The following is a 27,710-nucleotide window of genomic DNA, read 5'->3' on the forward strand; positions in this document are numbered from 1 at the left end:
TACGCTCCCTTAGAGCCGAAGCACTACACGCACTGACGCCCGCGACATTCGAAGCTGTAGGCCTTATAGTAGACCTCCTCGATAGTCCGGTAGTGTAAGGCTGTACTCCCCTTGCTTTAAAGGTTCGATAGCACTTCTGCTGAGTACACTGCCTGTTGGCAATGTAAACCTTAGAGATGGAGGTGCTCCCCTTATTAGGGTCCCTTTCAGAGTGCCCAGCCTCCACAGGGCCCTGAAGCACTGTGTAGATCCAAGATCGACTAGAGTCACTCCCCTCATTTGCAAGGGTTAGAAAGTGCTATGCTGAGTACTACTCTCCAGGATGCCCGTCTCTATGATCTGTGAGTGATTACTGCCACTATCTGCAGTCCTCCCTATTGGATGCCTCCACAAGTAAGGAAAGTAAGGTTAGAGACTGTTTAAGAAACAGACGGGTTGTTGGCAAGACTAGGTCAGTAAATTAGATTAAACCTCCCTGGTGGCATGTGGGTTTGACTTCATGTCCCCCTCAGAAAATGACTGGACGGGACTCCTTTGGACCTCCTGGCCATATTCCCTTAAAGAAACCCCTTGGTCGCCGGCCAATAGGATTGCCATGATTAGATAAGCATTTCAGACACCGGTTCATTCGGAGGCGTTCCCCAAAGTGTCATCGACACAGTGTCTCGTTCCCTGTTCTCAGGGAACAAAGGTTACAGTCGTACCCTGAGACATTTTCAAAATGGATAATTTCCTGAATTTTCTAAAAAACGATTTAGGCATTTAGGCTATATTTAGACGACGCTTTTATCCAAAAAACGCTGATCGTGAGCGTCATCTTCTCAGTTCTCACGCATGCGTCATGGCGCTCTCGTGAACTCACGTCAGAGACCCACACAGAAGAAAATGAATCGTTGAATAAAGTCGTTATTTTTGTTTGTTTTTTTTGCGCACAAAAAGTATTCTCGTCGCTAGATAAACTAAAGTTAAAAAATCATATATTGTGATTTCTGGATTTTTTTTTTTTTTAGATTATGTCTCTCACAGTGGACATGCACCTACGATGACAATTTCAGACCCCTCCATGATTTCCAAGTGGGAGAACTTGCAAAATAGCAGGGTGTTCAAATACTTATTTTCCTCACTGTACAGGTGCTGGTCATAAAATTAGAATATCATCAAAAAGTTGATTTATTTCAAGAATTCAACTTAACAGGTGAACCTAATATATTATATAGACTCATTACATGCAAAGTGAGATATTTCAAGCCTTTATTTGTTATAATTTTGATGATTATGGCTTACAGCTTATGAAACCCATGAAATCAAAATCCCAGAAAATTAGAATATTACATGAAATCACACAGTAATTACACAGTGATACCATGGTCATTGAACCAGGTTTTGGTTATTTTGGCAGTGTGGGCCGGTGCAAATCCTGCTGGAAAATGAAGTCAGCATCTCCATAAAGCTTGTCTGCTGAAGGAAGCATGAAGTGCTCTGGACATGTCCTGGTAGACGGCTGCGTTGAGTGGACAGCACAGTGGACCAACACCAGCCGATGACATGGCTCCCCAAACCAACACAGACTGTGGAAACTTCACACGGGACTTCAAGCATCTTGGATTGTGTGCCTCTCCATTCTTCCTCCAGACTCTGGGACCTTGGTTTCCAAATGAGATGCAAAATTTGCTCTCATCAGAAAAGAGGACTTTGGTCCACTGTGCTTTATTAAATCCAGAGTCAACGCAGCCGTCTACCAGGACATTTCCAGAGCACTTCATGCTTCCTTCATTTTCCAGCAGGATTTGCACCGGCCCACACTGCCAAAAGAACCAAAACCTGGTTCAATGACCATGGTATCACTGTGTAATTACTGTGTGATTTCATGTAATATTCTAATTTTCTGGGATTTTGATTTTGTGGGTTTCGTAAGCTGTAAGCCATAATCATCAAAATTATAACAAATAAAGGCTTGAAATATCTCACTTGCATGTAATGAGTCTATATAATATATTAGTTTCACCTGTTAAGTTGAATTCTTGAAATAAATCAACTTTTTGATGATATTCTAATTTTATGACCAGCACCTGTATATGACGCTGCATCAAAGTGTTCTGTTTAGAATAAACACAATGTTATCACTGTTGATGTTCTCAGCTCAGGAATGTGAACAGTGACAGAGATAGTGAAGGGCTCATCAGAAGTGTCAACAGAAGGAAGTTTGGCGTTCTGGTCGATCAAAGTTAAACTCTTGGATTCAATCATCCAAGCATTAAATCTGCTTGTTACTTAAATTATGTTTTATTTTAACTGCTCTGTAACTGCACCAGTAGATCAGTACTTGAGAGGTTGTGGCCAGCATCATGAGGAGAAGACTTATGCAAAAAAAATAAAATAATAATTTTTGTCAAAAAATGACTTAGGCAATTATTTTAGGAAGGTGACGATATGTTTTTGCATGCTTTAACTCATCACTTTTCTACTTTAAAAAAATAATTTATACAAGATTCAACTCATTTTTAAAGTCAGTTTAATGTAATTTAGATAGACTTTTAGACTTTTATTGCAGACTCATGGTCCATACTTCATAAAAAACAACAGATGGCACAAAATTAAAACACATCACATTAAATACATTAAAAAAAAAAAAAAAAAAAAAAAAAAAAAAAAGATTCTATCCTTTCAGAAGACAGTCATACCAGTGTCTCCAAAGTTTAGATGTGTAGCGTATGGCGCTATATTCAGTGTTAGTCAGTATCATGATGACACTATTTCCAGACTCATTAAGTCGACAAATGAAATTATACATTATGTTTCTCAAAACAGCCTTCAATGTGTTAACTCGAGCAGACACAAACAAGTCACTGGCACTAGTCCATCTCGGCTTTTTTAACAAAAGTCTTAGTGCATCATTATAAGCCACTTGTAGTCTCTGAAGGCTGGCTTTTTTGTAGTTCCACCAGAGATTTGCTGTGTACAGTGAAGTACAATATGCTTTGAACAAAGTTAATTTAACTTCATCAGAACAATAACCAAATTTCAAACCAAAGGAGTACATTAGCTTGTGCATATAACATACGACACTGACGATAAATGTCCTCATCATCAGACAGACGGTCAGTGATCACATGACCAAGATATTTGACTTCATCACAGACCTTAAGGACATTACCAGACAACTTAAAGTCAGGGAATGTCATTCATTTGTCCTCTTTCGTTCGGCAGATCATGATTACACTTTTAAATGGATTATATTTGACATCATGTTGTTCTCCAAACTCAGAACACAGTTTGAGAAGATGCTGGAAACCAGCTTTCTATAATTTAAGTTGAAATTACTTGATTTTTAATTTTTTACAGTGTGGGCTATGTGTCCTTAACTATGTACTTCAAAATGAATTGTTTGGTACATTGTACTAATTGTGTTGATGTTGTATTGCAAAACACTTGTGCTGCTATTGAGCAGGATATGGGTAAGGTTAGGAGTTAGGACAGGTTTGGTGGTATGGGTACAGTTAAGGGTAGGTTAAGGATTAAGGGAAGGTCAACAGTGTAATTATAATGTAATTACAGAAATGAATGCAGCTGCATTTACATTAAGGTACTTTTAAATACAAGTAGGCTACAATATAAAAACATGTATGTACACAATCAGTGCATTGTATTGCAAAATTATTCATTTAAATATTAGTTACATTTTATTTTAGAGTACATGTACAGTGTACTTACCTAAGAAAGTATTGGTTAATATAAAGTAAATACATGGATTAAGGTTAGGTTTAGGTATAGGTTCAAGGTTAGTATTACCCAGTTATTTTAATTTCTATAATAAGTAAATGTATATGTGGAACAGAACTGTAAAATAAAGTTTATAATATTAGTATATAGAAGTTAAAGACATTGCTGTTTCCTAATTGTGAAATCGTGAGAAAAAAAAAATCTGACCACATCCATTGAAAACACACATATTTCATCACTATTTGTTTCTACAAGTAACTTATCCCTGCAGTTTACACAGTATCACCTGTTTACACTTTGCACACTGTGTATGGGTGTGTTTGAAACACGTCACGTTTGCGTATCCACAAAACCGCTATAAAAGTGCAAAAGCTCAGATTCCAACAGACAGTTAGACAACAGCGGCACTGCATCACCAAAACACAGATCCACAATGAAGGCCTGGTTCGTCCTGTTACTGTTGCTGCCTCTCTGCATGGGTGAGTACATGGGGGGGGGGGGGGGGGCAATAAATAATTTATTACCAAGTATTTATCGTGAATTTATTATTAAGTATTTATCGTTTGTATTAATCATTAGTTTTACTCAGTGTTTAAGTGTACACAGCAACATCAATGTAAAGTGTGACTATTAAGAGTTAAAATGTAACAGTTAAGGTGATATATATATATATATATATATATATATATATATATATATATATATATATATATATATATATGTTAATGCCATCATTTAAAATAAATAATACTATTCAAAAGTTTGGGGTGCGTAAGATTTTTAATGCTTTTCAGGAAACTTGGCCTAGAAACTTAGAAATCATCATAAATGATCATTTGAAAGTTGAAATGCTCAAAATACAATCCTGTACAAACTGTTTTGAAATTGGACTTTGTGTCACCATGGAGGCAGTACTTTAAACCCTCTTAGCTGCTCTGGTGTCATGTTTCGTATTACAAAATGTACTGCATTATTTTAGAATCAAAACTTTTTCTTATTTTGACAAAACATATCATTGTAAAGGTATGAGACTCGAGGTTCCATATTTGGTGACTGTTTTGTGATAGAAGTGATAAATGTATTACAGTTTTTCTCAATTGCTAAAACACTAAAACCCATTGGCTGAACAAAGTTCTCAGTTGCCTGAACTCATTTAGCTAATTGAGCAGTCTGTTGTCAATACCGTAAACCATTTCACATGGTAAAACACAATTTGCAGATCTCACTTAGACTTTTCAGCTAAACTCTAAACACATTCTCATTCTCAAAACACTTTCTGCACTCTAATGCACATGTCATCCATACTGGTAAACACAAGAGGCAACAATCAAATACAAATAGAGAGCATACGTCATTGATTGAACACAACCGCTCAAAACTGATTTAACCTGTTTCAAAAGATGTGACACAACCAATACAAGCCAGTTCAGAGAGCAAACAGGTTGTTGAAGGTGGGAAGGAGAAAGTCTGAGAATGGATAGAAGAAACAATGTGAGAGTACACGAGGTGGGCGACGAGGAGGAAGAGGAGGAGGAGGGCAAGAAAGAGGAATAGGGGGAGGAGGGCAAGAAAGAGGAATAGGGGGAGGAGGGCAAGAAAGGAGGAGGGACAATAGCCGCTTTCCGGGAACTTAGTTCTAGGAACTGTCCACTTCTAAACAGTTCTAGGAACTACTCTCCCCCAAACTCGGTTTTGCTGTTTGCGTTCGCACTGGGCCAAGTGGCCATAGGAACTGGTAGGAGGGGTAAGGGAGTGACACAAGCACAGTGACTTTTATTTTGACGGCGCTGAGAACGCCAGAGCAAACAATGCTCGCATTCTCTGTGTTTATTAGTTAGCGATCTGTCTAACAGTACTGTTTAATATGTTATTAGATAGAACTGTTATAGAAAGTAGACATTATATGAAAAAGGTTATTAGCCTATGCCGTGTGGTTGATGTCCAGTGTTGCTAGCTGAGCAGAAATACATAATCATGTTTGACTTGGTCCCCTCAGTTGCGTTGGATTTTCTCTTCAGCATAAAGGTTTAGAGACCCATCTATCACTGTTTTCCATGTTTGTATAGTTAGTTTCTGGAGTAAATATATAGGCTATAATCTGTGTGTTTACATTCTAGCTGTTTTAAAAATGGCGGGTGCTGGTGTTCCACGTGCGTTCGTTGAATCAACGTACACTAACGTCACGGATAGTTCCTATAGTGCTGGTTTAGACCCTACTCTGAAGTAGGAGCTGAATTAGTTCCTACAAATGGAGTTCCTAACTAAAATCGTTCCTAGTTCCTGCGGTGCGAACACGCCGACATCCGGGAACTTTAGCCAATAGTTCTAGGAACTGTGAAAAGGTTCCTCCGGTCGGAAAGCGGCTAATATTGCTTGTGATGTCCACAAAGTGCTCTGGCCGGGCCTGACCCAGCCCAAAGACAAGAAGAAGCACATTGATCACATCTTTACTCCTTTGATTTTTGTCCCTTTTAGTATTGTATACTGTAATACAGTGCATTGTAGGCTGTATACTGTACAATGAACAAATTGTATGGCCCTGAACATTGTGCTTTCCATTTGTTAACAGTACTGACTGCTCAATAGATTTTGACAGGTTGCAGGTTCATATCAACAAAGAACAAGAATTACAGTATCACAGAGACAAAGGACAAGTTTGTGAGATGCAGCGTTCAGTATAGGCTACTGTAAAAATAGGGGTACGAGGAGGAGGAAGAACAAAAAAAAAAATTGCAAAGAGCAAAGCAGAGTAGTAATTTCTGATCAATTTTGAGCTACTATGATAGAACATGTTTCCGTTCATAAAAAGACAATGACGGAAAAATATGAAATTTGTTTTGAGATTAAAAATTTACTTCTCCCTGAGAAATGTGTTTTCTATTTTTTGGTGTATTGTTTACTGACTGCTTGATAGTGTATATCATTTTGATCACTTTGTTTATGATTTGAGAGCAGTGTTTGATTTTGAACACAGGTAAAACTGTTTTGAGGCCAAAGTTTCATTTTGCGAGAGGAGTCAATAGAGGTTTTGTGAATAGTGCTTGAAGATGAGGTTTGAGGTTGTGTTTAATGTTTTCAGAAAAAGGAGAAAGGTTTCAGAAATTGTGTTTTAGCGATTGAGAAAAACTGTAATTTGTGGCAAGAGAAAAATTCAATGGAATGTCACCTGGTGGCTATTTTTGGTACAACGCCAAAACAGATTCTCATAGGAACCTCCATTTTTGTGATATAAACTAAAAATAAATGATGATGATGATTAGTTCATAGTAGTAATGATTAGTACATTAGCCTTAAAGTAAACTTAAACTTCTATAACTTTTTTTTACACTTTCATTTTCCCCCCAAACGTTTAGATTTTAGCAATAATCTGCTGAGTGCTTCTTTAAATTGAGACCAACCTTAGGTTTGTATTCCAAAGCATTCATAAATTACAACCATTTAAGGTCAGCTAGTACATTTTCACATCTATGTTCAAAAAGCAGGATGACAGTTAACAGGTAGTGTTTCTTAGGTCTTTTAATGCAGTAACATTGTAAATGTCTGAAACCGTCCTGACATAATTGTACTGTTCTGACAACAAACTAAAGGTCCATTTGTTTGTTTGTGGTGCAGCGGATCATTCCATCGAGTGCTATGGGGAGGATTTCCTGATGGTGAGGAACATGGTCCTGTACTGCAAAAGTAAAGTTCCTCAGGCCTGCTACACCAGAGGTAAATGAGTGCGCAAACTGCACGATTCCACATTACACAATTATAGTGCAATCAGATCATATCCAGATTTCAAAGATCAGTGGAACGATTTCATCACAATGTGACTTCTGTTGGAAACATCAACGTTGTAAGAAGGGCACAACTAACAACCTGGTGTTAATTCCATTTTAAAGTCATCTAAACTCTTCAAACTTCGAACGGTTGAAAAAATAAAACAATAAAAATGCATCTGATTCTTAGTTGATTTTAGGACATTTAGCGCATCACAATTGCCCTTGGTCTCATACTGTAGATGTTTCAAACCCATCATCTAGGAAAATGAAAATAATACCATGATAAACATTTGATATTTGTCAAATCTTCTCTTTCACAGCGACTGGAGAGAAGGGCTGCGTCAGCGTGGACTTCTGTAAAAGGAAAGGCTGGACATGCTGTTATGAAAGCCGGTGCAATGCTTGATCCTCACACTATTTTCTAGCACCAATGCAACAACGTGACTTAAAAACAAAAATAAAAAAAAATGTGACAATCAGACTGTGATTTCGTGTAGATAGAAATCGTTTTGTTAACATGCATGCTTATAATACAGTGTGAAGAAATGATATTAGTCATCCTGAAATCAACAAGTAAATCAAGGTTTATTAGTACAGCAGAGAACAGGCAGTTTTTCTGAGTCAGGAAGAAATGCACACAACATAACCTCTCTCTCTAACAGACTGAAGCAATCACTAAAGAACATAAACATCATTCAAGGTCTGCAATGTTGCTTGTTTACTGGTCCAAACTTCAAAGTTTACAGGGTCAAGCTCTTTTTTTCATGTGTGTTTTCTTCATTTTTTTGCTGGCTCACACAACTGAGTCAAGGTTTTGCTGGAATGACTCGGACTCTGTTCGCCCCTGATGTTACTACACCATCCGTCAACTGAAAAAAGTACAATCCCATTAGCCTCAAGGGCATTTTTCATATTCTTGTTATGAACATTTTAATTAATAATCACAGACTGTGTGATTATAATGTGTTATAATTATTGCAATGTAACCCAAAATGTTTTTATGTTACACAACCAAACCGTAATGCCTATTTTTGATTAAACAGTGAAGTTTACCAATGGTATCGGGTGCAGCGTGGGGTTTGATCTTAACATGGTTGTGTCCCGAATCGCAGTCATGTCACCTTTATTCATATAGCTCTTTTACAATACATATTGTTTGAAAGCAGCTTTACAGTGATGACAGGAAAAATGACGCCTTTCGGCTGTTGTTCAGCTGACGTTAGTGTTGATTCAGTTCCGTTGTAAAGATCATCAATTATTAAATTAGTTCATTTCATCTATAAAGCAGTTTTGCAAAAAATGATGTCATTGTCCAGCTCAGATCGGTTCTCATACAACAGCGTCAGTATAGTCAGATCAATAATCCTGTTAAATATTAAGTGTCCCCACTAAGCAAGCCAGAGGCGACAGTGGCAAGGAACCCAAACTCCATCAGGTGACAGAACCTTGGGAGAAACCAGGCTCAGTCGCTCAGTTCTCCTCTGGCCAATGAACGAACAGTGTTTGATTATGATTCAGGCAGCATTACAGGTCAGAAGTCAGAATCAGTAGCATTTAAAAGTTCCTTTTGCTTGAATAGTGATTCATCACGCCGGTCTTGAAGAGGTATGGAGCCGGAGCTGGCCAAAGGGTCTGTGCGGAGAACCTGTTTGGTTCTTGTGGTCTTAGTGAGGATCTGTGCCGATGACTGTCGTGTCGACGAAGCCTTCACAAGGGGATTGTGTAGTAGCTGACTTCGGTAACCTGAAGCTCCCCTAAAAAGGGCCTAGTGACGCCTATGTGACGAGCTGCTCATAACATTTACCACAAAGCACAACGCATGATGATATAAATGAGCTAAAATGTATATAATGTTTAACCCTCTGATGGTCCGCGGGGTCTTTTTGACCCGCAAATGACTTTTGCTCAAATTAAAAAAAATGTTCCCTTTGTCCAAATGGTATGAAACCTTCTACGGCTCTTAACACTTTCTAGATCTACAAAAAAATAAATAAAGTGGAATGATATCTGTTTTTATGTTAGCGTGACAAAATTTGTGACACTCGAGGTCCTCGGGGTCTCTGGAGACCCCGCAATCAAAATAGACAAAATTCATCATCAAAATCAGAAACAACGCAGAACACATCGACAGAAATGGCACAAATAAAGTGGCACACTTCCACCAATTCAAAAAGCATCCACAATGCTGAATTATTTTGCTCACAACAAGCGCACACACACACACACACACACACACACACACACACACATAGAGGAATACATTTTTGAGACTATAAAAACTGTTCTCTTATCATTTGTAAAATAAAATCATCCAAAATGCAGTACCACCACAAAAATAAATTGGTGACACTGACACATTGAAAAATGTACACACACACACACACACACACACACACACACACACACACACACACACACACACACACACACACACACACACAGGAACATTTGTAAGGCTATAATTTGTCAAATAAAATCATCCAAAATGCAGTACCACCACAAAACTAAATTGGTGACACTGACACATTGAAAAATGTGCACACACACACACACACACACACACACAGACACACACACGCATACACACACACACACACACACACACACAGGAACATTTGTAAGGCTATAATTTGTCAAATAAAATCATCCAAAATGCAGTACCACCACAAAACTAAATTGGTGACACTGACACATTGAAAAATGTGCACACACACACACACACGCATACACACACACACGCATACACACACAGGAACATTTGTAAGGCTATAGTGTGTCAAATAAAATCATCCAAAATGCAGTACCACCACAAAACTAAATTGGTGACACTGACACATTGAAAAATGTGCACAAACACACACACACACACACACACACACACACACACACACACACACACACACACACACACAGGAACATTTGTAAGGCTATAATTTGTCAAATAAAATCATCCAAAATGCAGTACCACCACAAAAATAAATTGGTGATACTGACACATTGAAAATGTAAACACACACACACACACACACACACACACACACACACACACACACACACACACACACACACACACACACACACACAGGAACATTTGTAAGGCTATAATGTGTCAAATAAAATCATCCAAAATGCGGAACCACTACAAATATAAAGTGGTGTGGTGACACTGGCTCATCGACAATGTGTACTCACACACTCTCTCTCTCTTTATCTCTCAGACACACACACACACACACACACACACACACACACACACACACACACACACACACACACACACAATTGAGTGTGTCTAGAATCTAGAATTAGATTAAAAATAAATGATTGAAATAAATGATAAAATCTTAAGACTCCAACATTTCTCTTTATAACATTTTGTTCAGGTTTGATTCTAATCATAATGTCATTATTGAAAAACTGGGGGGGTTTTTTTGGTACAAAAAATGCTAAACTTTGACAAAAATATTTTATTTTTGTTATAATTGTGATTTTATAATATTTAGATATGAATCCAACTGAATCCAACTTGTGAAAAGATATCTTTCAGGTAGTCTAATAGCAAATAGCATATACTGGAGCTCTATAGCCATCTAGTGGTTAAAATTATTATTTTTTATTTTAAAACTGCATTTTCCAAAAAATGGGCATAAATGTTACATTAAACCATTTAAAATCATCCATGTTATCCCCATGAATGAAAGTTAGAAATCTGGGTCTTTTATAAAGTGAATTTTACATCAAATGCTGTTTTTTTGTAAAAAGGCTATTTAAATATTTATTTATTTATTTATTTATTTATAGAAATTTAAAAAATATCATAAATTCTCCAAAAACTGCACAAATGTTGAGTAAAAACATTAACAAACAGAATAAAATTAAATTTGTAAAAAAAAAAAACTATTATCTTGTTACAAAATTAAATGTTATTGTCTGGGGTCTCTAGAGACCCCAAAGAACTCAAGTGTAGACATAAAAAAAGACCATCAGAGGGTTAATAGGGAGACAATGCAGTGTTGACAGAACAGGGCAAATATGGTCATACTTGCAGTGTTTCCCACACATAGACTAATTCGTGGCGGTGCGCCACAGAATCAGCCGCGGCCGGTGTTGGAAAACGAATGCCATGCTTCCTAATGATATCTCCCAAGGGTAGCATGTACAGAGTGAACAGCAACGGTCCTAGTACTGAGCCTTGTGGTACGCCATACTGAACTCGTGATCGATATGACATCTCTTCATTTACTGCTACAAATTGGTAACAGTCAGATAAGTATGATTTGAACCATGCAAATGCAATTCCACTAATGCCAATGACATTTTCGAGTCTATTAAAAAGAATGTTGTGGTCTATAGTATCAAATGCAATTTAATGCATACTTCCCTACTATATAGTAGTTGAAAAACAGTATGTGACAAAAGAAACCGCATGTAAAGCAAGTAACAGCAAGTACCTGATGACCTACTATTTCTGGTGAGATTCTGAAGTGTGTACTGTATACGATGGATGACGAGGCCAACTGATGCTAGTAGGTCACATGATAATGACAAGATTGCGATATAGTACACCTGCATCCAAAACACATTCATACTTAGGCCTATACACTTTTAAACACTTTTTAGAGGTCGAGAAGCAATTACTTTTTCAAAATGAGTACCTACTCAAGAGAGTATGCAATTTCAGGCACAGCCCTGGTTTGTGAGTAAAAGAAAACTTGTAGACTTCAGTGGAAACAACAATGGTGTCGGACTTTACACTGACACCTACTGGTGTGGATGTAGAAGCTCGCAAAAGCGTTTCAGGTTTTCGGTTACAGATTACGGTATGTCGCCCATGACTAATTTATTACATAACCAAAGTGTTGAATTATAGAGAAAGTTAAAGAGATAAAGTGAGTAATATTCAGCTGGTCATGACATGATTTAGGTGTAAAACATTAGTGAAAGTTCTTTAAATGGATAAATGACTGAAGGCATCTCCAGAAGAAAAACACAACAACTGTTTTTAAAATGTTTCTTTATTTTCTAAATTCTTCAGTATTTTCTGCCCATTGGCAGGAATGCATAAGAGACAGATTGGCTCAAACTTTGTCACAAGAAAAAAAAAAAAAAAAATTGCCTTTCCATATTTCGTTAACATCATTGAATCATTTGCATAATCAGGATCATCATTGTGGTTTTCATAACGGTCATTCTTTTCATCAAAAAAAGTTGAGCTTTTTCTCCGCACCATTATTCAATGAGTATATAATCAAACACCCTGCAAACAGTAAAGCATTTGGAAGTCCAGAGCTGTACTCAAGCCCAACATTTCCTCCAAGTGTAAATACAATCACCAGCTGGGAATCTAGACCCGGACGTTTGCATTTCCTCTCTCTCCCCGTGCATGTTTTGGAAATTAGCTCTTGGATATTAGCAGATATAAAAACACAAACAACAGTCTCCTCAACGGTGAAGGCCAATGCATTGATATCAATGGTTTCTGCGTAGCTTCCCTTGTGTTTTCGAATACTCTCTAAAAATACCCCAAACCTTCACCATTACTACTTCCCACACACCATTCACTTTTCAACATCAAACAAGGCAGATCATCAGCAACATTCAAACAACATTTGTGAATGCAACGCTCCGTTCGGCTAACCGCTTTCAGATAAACGAGTGTGTTCTCGGAAGTGACAGGTCTACAGAAAAGCCCTGGAGTCTCCAACAATCCCTCACTTTTCTTGGGGATGAAAACAAGCTCCTAAATCACTAAATGACATGAAGCATTGCCCTTGCACTTCAGAGCACCGTCCTCCCCACAAAAATAGTTATATACATACAGGTACACCAATATATACACAATAAAGCCAGCCCTGAATGCAACAACAAAGATGACAACGAAGGTCTGTGAAAGAGCGACATAGAGCCTGCAACCTGTGTAAAGATTCGGAGAGTTGCCCTTTTGATATCAATGCTGTGCTGAAGATTTAAGAGGCCAGACGTTCAGGCAAGTGGCCCCAAAAGTATTTTGATACTTAAGTCACACTAAAAGAGGTCTGAATGCCATTACATTAGATACAATAATACGAATGATAATGATCGCTTTTCTGAGCCATTTGTCAATGACTTTTAATCAGCTGGTGATTTTAGTGCATGTATTAAGTCGGCACTTTCATTTCAAGTTCACACTGGTGTCCTATCAGAGGAACCACAGAATCACAATGATCCACTAATGTTTGACATCCACAATGTGTCACAGTACTTTTGACTTCATTTTGAACTCATTCAAATGTCTTTTTTGCGAAATGTCTTGCTTGAAAAGTGTGCATGTACCATGTTTCTATAAAGTAAATGACACTTGTATTTACTTGACACTTCCCTAACTAGGCCTAATGCTTTGAAATTCATATATTTTTAAGTGTGGCTTAAGTGTCCCACTGTACAGGACAAGACAAAAAACTTTAAAAACAACATGGAAGCCCATGGAAAATCTAACTAAGGCAATCTCAGTGAAAACCTTCCCACTTAAAGCGTACATAAAAAAGGTATAAAAAGTTAACTGCAGACCAGCTGAGGGGCATTCAACTAAACACCATCTACAGCGCAAAAGTTGCATAAACACACAAACACCACACTCCTCTACCCATCTAAAGCCACCTAATCGACTATTACATCCATTTCATGCACTTAAAAATCACCTGGATCAGACACATACTGTATGAATGTGAGGCAGTTGAGTCTTGACATCCCACAATACTGAGTATCTGAATGCTGATGTGTATTATATTATACACATTACAGAAGATTGTCATTCTTTCACAATAAAGGGAAGGAAACCCAAATGACTGTAAAAGTGTATTTGTACCAGGTTTCTCAATCCCATACGCCAACACAGCAACACATCCTGAAATCTGAGAGTGTAAACCATGCCTTTGTACACAGAGACTGCACATACAAAGCATTTCAAAACCCTGCAATGCTTCCTTCCCTCGTAAAACTGGTTTGAAAGCTGTTTTCATGTCATCATATTGATGATTTAGGTTCTCGTTCATCAAGCAGCACCGGAGGAATCTTAGCAGCTGCGCTCGTGTTTCTCTGATTTTGATTATTTTTCTCTGAAATCAATCACTTCATCTCATGATACTGAAGCATGTCAAATTCATAGCTCGTTTATTGATTATTTAGTTGAGCTTCTTTTTCCATCCATATTTCCATGCATTGTTGAGGGAAACACAAAAAGGCTCGGGAGCATCCTCTTATAAAAAAAGTACTGTGGCAGTATCATGGAACAGTGTTGGTATCATATGGTAACACCAAGGTATTTTTTGAGTAACCCCTAAAGGGACATGGTAAAAATAATAATAATTTGATTTCTCTCGCAAAAGTATTGTTTTCCCCAGATCATTTTTGTGTGCACTCGCCAATACTTGTGTGAAATCATATGAGGTGGGAGGACCAACTATATTTTAGTTTCTCTGGTGAACGCAATACTTTTACCATTGAATGAGAACTCAAGTTTCTTTTTTTTATTTATATATGTATATATATAAATATAAAGATACCATACTCAAAAAATACCATGATATTCCGTTCTGTCAGTGTCAAAAAAATGGCCCAATTTACCTGAATTAGCCCTATGGTACAAATAATACCATAATAATACCAACAACAACAACAAAAACGGTATTATCATGGTACTTTCTGGTGCTATTACAAAAAGGAGTGGAGGGAAACATTCGTTTTTTCTTTGACTTTCTCTTTTAGACTCTCTCCAAAAAGAGTGATCCTGAGAAAATGTGAGGGAGAGAGGGAATGAAATAAGCGGCGACTCGCGTGCACATACACACTCACGCACGCACGCACATTTAAGACTCATTTAATCTTTCGTTTCTCTCATACGATAAAAAACAAGAACATCTCAGTCCAATGAACAAAATGACAAGAAAAACAGTCCCAAAATGAAACCTAAAAACAATTAAGTCTCAGTGAGAAGAGAGTCATTTGGATGAAGGATTAAAACGGACGGGATGAATCCACAGAGGAGATCTGAGGCAGATGTGAGGGTGGTACGGCATCTTTAGACTGAAACTGGGGGGATTTATAAAACAGGCAGGTTATCGCCATGCAGACCCCATCTTGAGGCAGGTCAGGCTTGTGTGTGAGATGTGTTAGCTTTGAATGAAGTGCGCTGCTGTTTATGGCTATTCTTCTGTAAAGAGGCGATGACAATCATGCCGAGTTGAAATTCAAGGTGTCCGTGGACTATGGCCTGAATCGCTGAGGTCCTTGAGTCCGACCGATGAGCCGGGGCCCCTGCCTGGCGTCACCAGATATACATGTCCAGTAGTTTTTGGCTCAGGGAAAGATGCTATGCAAGCATGCAAATCAGCTTCACATGCAGTCCTCCACCAATGTTCACAGAGAGCGAGAGAATACAAACGAGCATCATGTGACCTGATTAAAATGGTTAGGTCATTCACCAACCCTCATTTCGTTCCAAACCTGTATGACTTGCCCTCTGCAGAAGGCAAAAGAAGCAGATATTTTGAAGAATGAAAGTCAAAGGGGTCCATTGTTGTTTTGGAATCAACTGACTTTCACGGTATTTTCGAAAACATCTTCGAAACATCTTCTAAACATCTATAAACACTTCAAAACAACATCTTTTGTGTTCCACAAAAGAAAGAAAGTCATACAAGTTTGGAATGGGATGAGTAAATATTTTAGGGAAGCATCCCTTTAAGTGAGGAGTATTGCTGTATATGCCAAATGCCAATAAGCTGAAAGCATGTGTCCATTTGTGTGTTAGTCTGTGTATATGAACTTGCACTTTGTTTGGATCTAAAACTGGTAAATCGCTTTCCCTCTTTTTTTCCCCCATATATCACAGTTACTGATGTATGCATGTGTGTATTAGTGTTCGTGTGGTAGTGTGTGTGTCAGTGTAAACCTGTAGGTGTGCTAAATCTTTTCAAAGGTTTTTAACTACACATTCCTAATCCCTCACCATCCAAGTCGGACCAATGCCTCCACGACCACATCCACTGAACAAACCGTCAACGTAACAACAAACTAAGACACGAAATGAAAAGAAAATCTCGAAAGGATAAAAACTGAGAAGACTCTGCTTTTGTAATCCGACAGGAATTTGAGCAGGCGAGAGAAGGGGTCGGGCCGCTTTATAAGGGGGGGTTAAAGGGCATGCCCTCGTCACTGGGCGTGGCCGTATCGTCGCTAGGCTCGAGGCTGTCCTTAGGGCTCAGGGTGCTGTCAGAGAGGGGCGTGGCCTCATCTGAAGGGGGCGGGGTTTCAGCCGAGCCATCCTGCTGTCCATTAGGAGTGGCCGTGTGCAGGGGTTCGGGGGGCGTAGGAGGGGGAGTGTTGGTGTCAGGCTGGGTGCTGATGGGTAGCGAGGCTGGCACCGGCACGGGCTCAGTAGGAGTGTGGGGGACGCTGGGTACCGACGCCACAGGGCGAGGGGTGGAGTTGTGCAGCAGGGAATCGCCCAGGCCCAAGCTGGAGTCGCTGTGCACCAGGGAAGAGGTCTTTTCCACCAGACGCCACTGCATGATGCTCGTGTCCTTGCCGCCCGTTGAAATCAGGTGATTGTCGTTGTGCATGAAGCTCACGTTTGTCACGTGACTGCTGTGGGCGCTGTACTTGTGGCTTGGGGCCTGCAATTAAATAACAAAACCAATCAAATTTCAGATAAATCAATGACATAATCGCCCTGGCCTTAGGAAGTTCACCCAACTACGTTCAGACTGCAGGAAGATTCAAATCCGATTTTTTTTTTTCATATGCGAATCAGATGTTTTTTCCAAAACAGTGTAAACAGCACATGGAATCTGATCTTTTTTATTCTGATTTGGGCCACTTCCATATGTGGTCCTAGATCAGATACAGGTATGATGTTTTGCAATGCGACCTCAGTCTGAACCGTCATATCGGCGTTCATGCGACTTTCACATCACTACATTCGTCACAGTTCTGTGCCATGTGTGCCACACAAGTCCTGAAAAGTAAAGCCAAAGCATCTCGATCGCCCCCAGGTGGCTGTATGCAGTATAGGTCATAAACCCCGCCCTCTCCATGTAACGTAATGTGACGTGAAACAAACTAAACAATCAAATTACACATCAAATCATTTTTTCCAAAGATGTTTTCTGTCATTTTTGATGTCAGTTCAACTGTTCGTTCTTTAAATAAGTTTGGTTTTAGTTAGTTATTTGATGCTATAAAAACGGAGTTGTGATGTCATGATTGACAGCTGTGATTGACAGCTTCTCTGAGTGAAGAAGTCAGTCACTCGCCAACTGACTTTTTTCTGGATCTTCGGGAGGAGGAGATTGGAGCTTTAGGCTAACTTTAATTTCTACATTTCCATTACTGTTTATTTTACACCGACATATCGAAATATATGTAGGGTAAGTGCAAATGTGTGTAGAAACTGTTACTCAAAATAAACAGGACGTTTTTAACTCTTCCAACTTTATTCCGTGCACGGCAAAGTATCATACAACAACCATCACCGTCACTTCATATCCCCGCGCTCACCAACACACTGTACCGTATACAACAGTGTAGAAGCACCTTATACCGTAATGAACAGTGTAAAGGGGAAATAACATGTTAACAGAAACTACTGTAAGCTAGCAGGCTAATCGCTTATCTGTATGCTATGCTAGTATATAAGCTAACAAACACAGACATAAATGGACATTATAACGTAATTGAAACAGCATTTATCATAACATGATTTTGTAGGAATTGTAATCAGGCGCTAAGGAGAGTACCAATTTGGCCATAAACACACTTGTTTAGTTTCCACAGAGTATCTTCTTTTCCAGCTTCAGGAGGTGGTCGGACATAGATTTCTCTGGACAGCTGCATGCCCTGAAGAATGCAGATTTGATGTCCATAGAATGGACATGCCACTTATTTTGACAGATTACTGCTAATAATAGCCTCAGCGAGTCGGAAGCACAGGTTGGGGAGTCTTTCTGCAGCTCGTGAATATTGAGCTCTTCAAAGCCTCTGGCTACGAGTCGTGCTTTGGGCACAATACCACAGGGAGTTTCTTTGAGACTACAGACCCATCTGGTAGAGACACATTTTTGACCTGCATCATCGACAGTCTCACTATCAATTGATTCAATGTTAAGATTATCAACACATGACATATCCACTGGCTCCTTTTGACCATCACTGCCATCAGGTTCAATATGTTGCAAATTAAACCAGTGTTTGTATTTTCCTGAGGCTTTGCCTGCTCTGCCTAAAACCCTGGCTCTCTGTAGACCATCACCATCCTGTTTCATAAATGTTACGGTCTGTCCTGTTCTTAATTTCACAACAGCAGAAGAGACGGGGTTACCACAAACATTGTGATTGTCAGTTTGTGCCGTTCTAGGATGAACGACTTCTCCTGAATTCACCTCATTTTCGCTGACGTTTTCCTGTTCGCTGACTGTGTTTTCTTCACCATCTGAGCTCTCTGCTTCATTGTTTAAGATGCATTTTTCACTTGCTGTCTCGCTGTTGTCTTGCACAGTTTGTTTTGCAGATTCCTGATCCTGTGTGTTTATCTTGCAGAGCCTGGATTGATGTACTCTAACAAGAGTCCCCCCATGTCTTACAAATACAACAGCTCCATCTTGACCGATAACTACCCCTGGTCCCTTCCACTCAGGACAGTCTGCTCTTTTGTAATAGACCTTGTCTCCTGTCACAAACATGTCGTCTGTGGGCCTGAACGGTTTACGTAGTGCCCTTCTTATCCGCTCAGAATACTCTGCTTCAGTGAATGCTTTCCTAGAAGCATGTAAAGCAGAAATGTGTTCTTTAGCACTCATAGTGGTGCCTTCTAGAGCAGGTAGTTTGTCAGCTAACACAGAAGGAAGGTTAGGATTCTGTCCAAACACTAATTGATATGGGCTGTAGCCATGAACATTCAACATACTGTTCTTAGCCATGAGGGCCCAGTCAAGGGCAGTGTGCCAGTCACATCCATTTTCTCGTTTGACCTTCTGGATTATTTCAGTGAGCGTTTGATTATGTCTCTCAAGTAGTCCGTTGCTCCAGGGACTGTATCCTGCTGTTGTTCTTGTCTCAATGTTAAAGTTTTCAGCCATGTCTCTGATCTCTTCATTGTTGAATTCTCCACCATTGTCACTGTATAGCCTCTGGGGGGCGCCATGGACACTTATCCAAGTGTGAATAAAGGAGTTGACAATTTCAGATGACTTTTTTGTTTTAACAATGTTTCCAGCGCTGAAACGTGTGAAGTGGTCGATAATGTGAAGATACCACACACCTGGCTCCAACTCGTGCAGATCCACCGCCACTGTCTCATTATATTCCGAAGCTAAGGGCAGCCCCACAGCAGGCTTTGGCTTTGTCTTTTTGTACTTCTGGCATATTTCACAGTCGGATACTATTTGTTGTCAAATATTGAAGCATTCTTTGTCGTTGTTTCCCGAACTGTGAATGAGTCTCTGTAGCCTGTCTGCAGACGCGTGACCAAACTGTTTGTGGAGCTTCAGAAGAATTTTGCGTTTCTCATCTGGAGACATATTTTCTGTCACAGTTAGGACTTCCTCTTCAGTTTGACCGTTTTTGTTTTCTTTGTCTCTGATAGCGACACAGTAATGTCCAGAACTAGTAAATTCAAGAGGAATGGATTGTTTGAACATCACTGCACTGTCCTTTTCCATGTTCAAAATGGTCCCTGTCTTCTTCAGAGATATTTTACTTAGCAGAAGTGGAATGTCAACCTTGACAACTTCAGTTTCAATTTGGCATTTTGTCAATCCGATTTTAGCTGGTAGCTTCACATTTTTTGTGGAATATACCACATTCCCATCTCCAAATCGAAATGGTCTGCAACTGGGAGTCTCTGTTTGCATCAACAGGTTCACTTGATCTTGGGTGAGATCATCAATATAGCTTTCCAGCCATTTCTCCCCACACACAGTACGGGTACAAGCAGTGTCAATAATCGCTGATCCCAATGATTCAGTCATAAATATCTCTGCATCTGAGATGGCGGCCTTTGTAAACAACGTAATGTTACATTCCTCTACATTTGCATCTTCAGTTACTCTTACTTGTTCAGTTTTCTTATGGGGACAGTCTTTAGCCCAATGAAATGTACACTGGCAAATAGCACATCTGGATCTCTTACCGAACTTATCCAGCGGATTCGTCCCTGTTAATGGCTGCTTTAGTTGTCCACTTTGGAAAGTTGTGCTCCGTTTTCCTCTGCCTTGTGGTCTTTGTTCTGTGAAAAACGCCACGTCCTGGTTGACTTGAATTCCGTTCGACGAACCTGTCGTTTTCCCCCCGAAAATCCTTTTAAGAGCTGACTTCATGGAGGAGAACGTCAACTCGGTGCAGGCCGTCAATGCTAGCTGTCTGCTTTTATCGTCGAGACAGGCCGTGTCTAACAGCTTAAAAGCCAGTACAGCATCAGGAAGTGTCATATTATACTTTTTCATCCGGTTGTATCGCTGTTCGAAGTCAATTATGTAGTCCTCCATGGAAACGGGACTATTCTTTGTTATGCCATCAAAATATGAATAGGCTTCATATGCGCTTCATCTTTTTCCTCTTTAAGGAAGACGCCATCCAGCTTTGCCATCAACGTTGCCATGCCGTTATCACTGTCCAAATCTTCCGCAGGTATTTCCATCGCCGTTTCACGGGCTCTCCTTCAAGCCCCAAGGCGACAGCAAGGGCTTGCTTCTTTTTATCGAGATCGTCCAGATATTAATTTCATTCTTCCAACACTCGTATGGCCTGGCTTCATCAAACTTCGGCGGAACTTTATAACTAGCTGCCATCCTTTAACCATCCTCTGCTACCATGTTACTCAAAATAAACACGACGTTTTTAACTCTTCCAACTTTATTCCGTGCACGGCAAAGTATCATACAACAACCATCACCGTCACTTCATATCCCCGCGCTCACCAACACACTGTACCGTATACAACAGTGTAGAAGCACCTTATACCGTAATGAACAGTGTAAAGGGGAAATAACATGTTAACAGAAACTACTGTAAGCTAGCAGGCTAATCGCTTATCTGTATGCTATGCTAGTATATAAGCTAACTAACACAGACATAAATGGACATTATAACGTAATTGAAACAGCATTTATCATAACATGATTTTGTAGGAATTGTAATCAGGCGCTAAAGAGAGTACCTATTAAAAGCAATTTGAACCAATGGGATCGCTTGGGGTCCTAAAGGAGACCCGATTTCAGGGGGGACCCAATTTGTCAGCAGATTTGGTGCATCACCCATCTTTAATTACAGTCTATGTTCTGTGCTAATGGGAGTCACTCCAAAGATCTTACGAGGCTCTAGTTCTTTGGTCACTCAGTTAATATGTCAGTGGAGGGACGGTGAGCTGTTATACTCATAAGTATTGCGGTGGCCGCTCTATACAAGCAAAACAAGGGAAAACTATATGAGAAAAACCTCATTCTCTTTCTCCTTATCTTCATCCTCCTTATTGCCTGCGCATAAATTCACTGGCTTCCACGGCACATCACCTTATAAACGCATAAGACCTCCACGTTTACTTCTGTATAACAGCAGTTTGAACAGCCACAAAATCTAAAAATAAAAATCGGATCTGAGCAATAAATCGGAATTAAGCGCTGAGACTTACAGCCCCTGACTCTCTGTGGTCATTCAAAATCCCAGGATGTCCTTTGGAAAAAGAGTAGGGGTTTAACCCCGGCATCCTGGACAAATTCACCACCTCCCCAAATATTATTAAAGTCGCAATGAAACGGAAGTAGAAAAGCTACTTTCTCATGAATTGTGATAATAGCGAGCGATTATTGAATAAGAAAAAATGTAGGGCGAGACTTGCTTCTATCCATCGGTTGTTGATTGGATGGATGCAGATCTGAATGTGAGCTTGCAGTCGGAGTTTAAGCGCACTAAATGATTGGATAAATCTGGCACACGTCACCAGAGAGAAGTCTGTCATTTCACTGGAAGATCCAGCTATGACATTTTGATCAAAAATTATAAGGTTAAAAAAAAGGAAACATGCACAGAGGAATTGTCCACAATAATATCAATGACATACATTTAGAAAATAGATGTAGCCAACTTTAAGATACATCGGTAAAGTCTTAAAGCACTTAAAATCGTCTCAAAATAAAATCCCTGGAGTTTGCATACAGACGCACATTATGCAGTAATCATTCCTCACAGCCAGTTTTATTAAGTTAGTATCTATAAATGCTACTAAACTGTGAGATTATATCATGCCCTAGCGCAGGAGTGTCAAACTCAGATCCTGGAGGGCCACAGCCCTGCAGAGTTTAGTTTCAACCCTAATTAAACACACCTGATCAGCTAATCAAGTCCTTCAGCCTTATTTGAAAACTGCAGGTGTGTGTGTGTTGAAGCAGGGTTGGAACAAATCTCTGTAGGGCTGTGTTCCTCCAGGAACTGAGTTTGACACCTGTGCCCTAGCGCATAGATCTGACAAATCATGTGTGTGCTTCTGTGATGATCTCTCTGCATGCCATAGGGATAAACTACTTTAAACTATGGTAGTGAAGATGGTGTGATGTGACAGACCTTTGGTCTTGAGCAGGGATACTGGAAAAGATGCACTTTACAGAAGTCATCAGCCAGAGCGATCACCTTCCTGTTGTGAGATCGCACCAGGGCATTGATGTCTGTCCCGTCTGAGCCCTCCGGCCAAACGCCTGCACACACCCACACACACACATCAGTGCACAACATCACAACACTGTGAGTCACAACACTACAAGAAAGATTCTATCAGTTTAATAACTACATTCATCACCAGCCTGTCAGTATTAAAACAATGAAGCTTTTAGAAACGTGGAGGAACAAAACATTACATCATGCTTATTATTGCCTCATTTGTTTTTCCACCAAGCGAGACATAAACGGATGTATCAAGCACACTTTTCTAGAATGTTCTTCTTCCTCATATGTAAGGCGTCATTCAAAGGTTATTTTTACACTATGAACATTTCAATCAATCACAGATCATATTGATGTGGATATGTTTGCACAAGCTCGGTGTCCCCATCATGTCAACAGATAATTAAAATTACAATGTTATGACAGATTGATTATAAAGTATATGTGAGACTATAGACTATATAGATCTGGCTATATGTTTAAATGAAACACTTTTCTTTTCATGACACATCAACACTACAGTACAGAAGCTCTTTCGGCATTATCCAGAACATTGTAAGCATTAATTTAATGTGTCATTGAAGAGAAGAGAGGCTCTCGGGAGCGCGTGTAAATGTCATATGCTTTTGATTTTCCCACCAAAACCTCGTGAGTTCTTCACATGAAAATCAGTCTGAAGGCTTTGATAGACAACCCAAGTTTCATTACAAGCTGTTCACACATTGGCATTAAAAAAAGTGATTATTACATGAATATTCTTATATGTAGACCCTTTAAACAATTGCATTGATAAATATGGTTCATCACTGCTTTTAATTTAATACTATAACTTAAAAAATGTTTATTAAAGTGTTTTATTGTTCATTCTTTCATTTGTTTTTACATTTTTATTTAATGTGCAAATTTGTAATTTAATCTTACACCGATAACAAGTAATACAATTCAATTCCTTCTTAATTTTAACAAGGCAAGGTATTTTTGACCTTCTCAGTATAATATTCATAAGCACATAGACACCTCACCACAGTCAAAAACTACGATCATAAATGGATTAGGAGCCTTCAGCAAGATCACCAGCAGGAGGCAGAAGAACACCAGGTACAGGACACACACACACACACTTTTCTGTAGCATCATTCATCATCGTACTGCTCTAATCTATTGGCTCAGTGCTGAGGAATTTGTACAGTTTTACCAAATATTTTTCCAGTCTAATAAAATGCTAAAATATGTGGAGCTGTGGTGAAGACTGGGCTGTCTTTATTCAAAAGCACACAGTGTAAATGTGCAGCCGTCTCCAGCAGCGCAGACAACACACTCTGCTGACAGATAAAGTGAGTTTTGTGGCCTGAACTACTTTTGGGTTTTGTAAATTACCCTGCTTAGACATGAAGTCACTCAGAACCTGAGCGAAATTACAATGACAGACTATAACTGCGTGAAAAAAGACAGAGTTGCAAAGACAGAAGGAAAGAGAGAAGAAAAGAGAGAACAGATGACTGACAATCAGACTAATAAATAGATGATGAGCAAAATTTGTCACCAGAAAATAAGCTAAATATGACAAAACCTTCCTCTGGGGGAAATCTACATTTACACAAATTATATATACTGCATATAATGTATACATTTTATACATTTTTTTTAAAAGAAAACAGCTATATTAAACTGTAATAATATTTCACAATATTACTGCTTTTACTGTTTTTTTGAGGATGTGTCTTCTTTTACACACACACACACACACACACACACACACACACACACACACACACACACACACACACACACACACACACTATTGTTGTAAAAAACCATAAAAAAAATATTTTGGGGTTATGGTTTATAATTTACTTTATAGAAAAACAATAGAGGTCCGACATGTCGTCATTTAGACTGCCAGTAACTGTGTGTTGGTGTGTGTGTGAGAGAGAATGACTAAGACCCCCTCAAGACTGAACCACTGACAGGAAATGAGTGTGAAATAAAGCATACAGTGCAAATACCAGACACACGTTTGGAAAAAACTGACGAGACATGCAAACGCAGAACACACACACACACACACACACACACACACACACACACACACACACACACACACACACACACACACACACACACACACACACACACACACACACACACACACACACACACACAATACTCATAATACATAATCAATGCAGGCATCCTTCTAACCAATTTTCAGTCATAAGTCCCATAATGCATCACTCCACAGATACTGACCAAAGACGTGGAATCCGAGCACACAGGTATACGAGGCCCAGTCGATGTCCTTGCACTCAGAACGGTTACGAATCAGCTTACAACCGTTTGGAATGTCCCCTGTGGAAGAGGGAAAATGACATGTCAGAAAAACTCAACATTTCAACAACTTTTGGTCCTAAGGCAAACACAAACCACAAGCTGAAACAGTCATGGTGAATTTTACCCCACCAAAGACACAAAAAATGTAATATGATCGGACATTAATGTTTTTAAGAGAAACTGAGCCAAAGAGAGATTTTTTGGTTGCGGTCAGACACTTACAGTAAAGGATTTCATAATCTCCTGAGTTGGACATGATGAACTTGTTATCGGGGGACCAGTCAAGATGTGTTATGTAGCTGGAATGTCCCTGAGGAAACAGATTAAAAGGTTTGACAATGAAAAAGGGGAAAGAAAACAGTTCTATCACAGCATTTGTTAAAATCAGAACGAACTGTTATGGATCACAGAGCTGCTCGAATTCTGTAGGAGGACAAAGACATTGACAGGAACTATTCCCCCAAAATGAAAACTCAAAGTTGTATGTCATAAAAAATGTCATCTCTGTATGTTTTGCAAGAAAAAATAAAAATCTTCCAGGGAACACAAAAGAAGACACTTTGTAGAATAGCTAAGCTCATCTTTTCACTGCAATGAAATTTAGTGTTTTTATACGGTTCAGTTCCAAAAAAAGCACTATAAATGTACATTCATTCAACTACAGCATTCTAAGACTTCAATAGCCACACAATTTCTTTGTGCAAGGAAAAGACCAAAACAATGTCCCCGTCGGTCGGAAACCTTGCATCTCCATATTTTGTAATATATCTGTATAAATCATTACTTTACGTCAGTCAGTGGGTTTTGCAAATATTTAACCAATGAAAAGTAATAAAAGGAGCTTGTGACTAAACCTCGTATCTCCATTGGATCCTCAAACTGTCATTCAAACCTCATAACTCCGCCCACCTCTATCGTGAATGAAGTGCCGCACACGTCAATGCAAGAGTAAATAATGAACTGGTTCTTTGAATAGGTACTGAGTTTTTAATACTCAAAATACTATATATAAAGGCTAATGTTTTATGTATTTGAGGAGCGGAGAAGAGTGTCTTAATCTAGCGTTTGTCGTCGAGTCACAGCCAATACTGTCTTAAACAGCCTGTGTGAAGCACGTCATCTTTAATAACATGAGATTTTGGCCAAATGACAGAAGAACTGAGCGCCCACATTGATAAAATAAACTTAACAACCTGTAAGTTGATGAAAATATAATGCGATGCACTTATTGCCTCAGATGCGGACATTAAAAACATGCATGTTCGAAATTGTTCAGAAGTAACTCGTTTAAAAGTATGCTAAAGTGTGCGTCTTTTTCACAAGGGAATAACACATCCTGAAGACTTGGAATGTGGCGTACGAGTCACATGGACTACTTTCATGAACGTTTTATGGTCCTTTTTGGAACTTGACAGCAAATGAACATACATTTTCAATGTATAGGAAAAAGCAGCTTGGACATTCTGAAAAATACCTCATTTTATAAACATATCTCAATATTTCACAGAAGAAAAAGTCATACAAGTTTAAAACAAAGGGGCGAGTCAATAATGACGTTTTAGGCAATCCAGCTCAGGATGCATAAAATCAATTGAGTTCAAAAGTCTAAAATCACTCATCTCCAGCGAGACAGGAACCGTCTCACAGACATGGACAACTAATCAAGGGATTGGAAAAGGACAAAAAAAAAAAAGGCTTTTCAAAGAGTGAACGCAGTGGAGTCGATAAATAATGCTGGAAGGGTTTCCACCCAGCTCAATCTCTGCTCATCTGATTTGGCACTGACTTATCCGAGTCTACAGGCTTCACTCCCACATGAGCACTGACGTCTTTATGCGTGTGTGTGTGTGTATGTTTGTGAAAGCCTGCTATCTGCACACTATCTAATTCCCACTAGATTATCCTGTAAAGATCACCTATCGCTCCATTGCCAGCTTTTCATACACATACTGAGATGTGATTTATGTTTCCAGTGTCCTGCAGAAAGAGGTCAGAAGAAGTCAAGCATTCCCACGCTGCACATGGTTTACGGCTCAATGGTGCTTTTACGTGGAATTTTTGAGCTCGACAGTATTTGGACACTTTTGCACACTTAAGACACATTTAAAAAATGTATGAATCTCAAATGAATTGCGTAGATAAACTATTAAACCTGCATTCAAATCCTGGATTTTGTTTCAGAAGAAACTTCACTTTTTCGGAGCCACT

At 39.2% G+C, this 27,710-nt stretch overlaps 2 protein-coding genes across 8 annotated transcripts in view; one reads left to right on the top strand and one right to left on the bottom strand.

Annotated features, from left to right (window-relative positions):
• Positions 1-4,091: 4,091 nt before the first annotated feature.
• On the top strand, positions 4,092-12,576 carry LOC307149018 (uncharacterized protein). Of its 2 annotated transcripts, XR_013819516.1 has the most exons (4): positions 4,092-4,199; positions 7,333-7,431; positions 7,805-9,336; positions 11,474-12,576. XR_013819516.1 is itself a non-coding variant. In XM_079855029.1 (3 exons), the coding sequence occupies exons 1-3, from the start codon at positions 4,154-4,156 to the stop codon at positions 7,888-7,890; spliced, it is 231 nt and encodes a 76-aa protein (XP_079711155.1). In that variant the 5' UTR covers positions 4,092-4,153; the 3' UTR covers positions 7,891-9,652. The 2 variants fall into 2 exon arrangements, 1 of the variants encoding a protein (XP_079711155.1); XM_079855029.1 differs by lacking the exon at positions 11,474-12,576 and having other exon boundaries at positions 7,805-9,652.
• A 3,055-nt stretch (positions 12,577-15,631) lies between these two features.
• The window catches only part of eml4 (EMAP like 4), a 108,108-nt gene continuing 96,029 nt past the window's right edge, over positions 15,632-27,710 (bottom strand). For all 6 annotated transcript variants that reach the window (XM_079855022.1, XM_079855026.1, XM_079855025.1 and 3 more), the window contains 4 exons: positions 25,725-25,812; positions 25,422-25,520; positions 23,076-23,206; positions 15,632-17,137 (listed from right to left, as the gene is read on the bottom strand). In XM_079855022.1, coding sequence (XP_079711148.1) covers positions 16,643-17,137; positions 23,076-23,206; positions 25,422-25,520; positions 25,725-25,812 — 813 coding nt within the window. In that variant the 3' untranslated portion in view covers positions 15,632-16,642. The remainder of the gene's footprint in view (positions 17,138-23,075; positions 23,207-25,421; positions 25,521-25,724; positions 25,813-27,710) is intronic.

Source organism: Squalius cephalus, assembly GCF_949319135.1.
Source record: "Squalius cephalus genome assembly, chromosome: 21".
Classification (NCBI taxonomy): Eukaryota; Metazoa; Chordata; class Actinopteri; order Cypriniformes; family Leuciscidae; genus Squalius; species Squalius cephalus.

Bases quoted from the DNA above. Each gene is read 5' to 3' on its own strand.
- LOC307149018 (XM_079855029.1), top strand. From the start codon at position 4,154: ATGAAGGCCTGGTTCGTCCTGTTACTGTTGCTGCCTCTCTGCATGG. The intron at 4,200-7,332 runs GTGAGTACATGG...TTTGTGGTGCAG, and splicing joins GTTGCTGCCTCTCTGCATGG to CGGATCATTCCATCGAGTGC. The intron at 7,432-7,804 runs GTAAATGAGTGC...TCTCTTTCACAG, and splicing joins TCAGGCCTGCTACACCAGAG to CGACTGGAGAGAAGGGCTGC.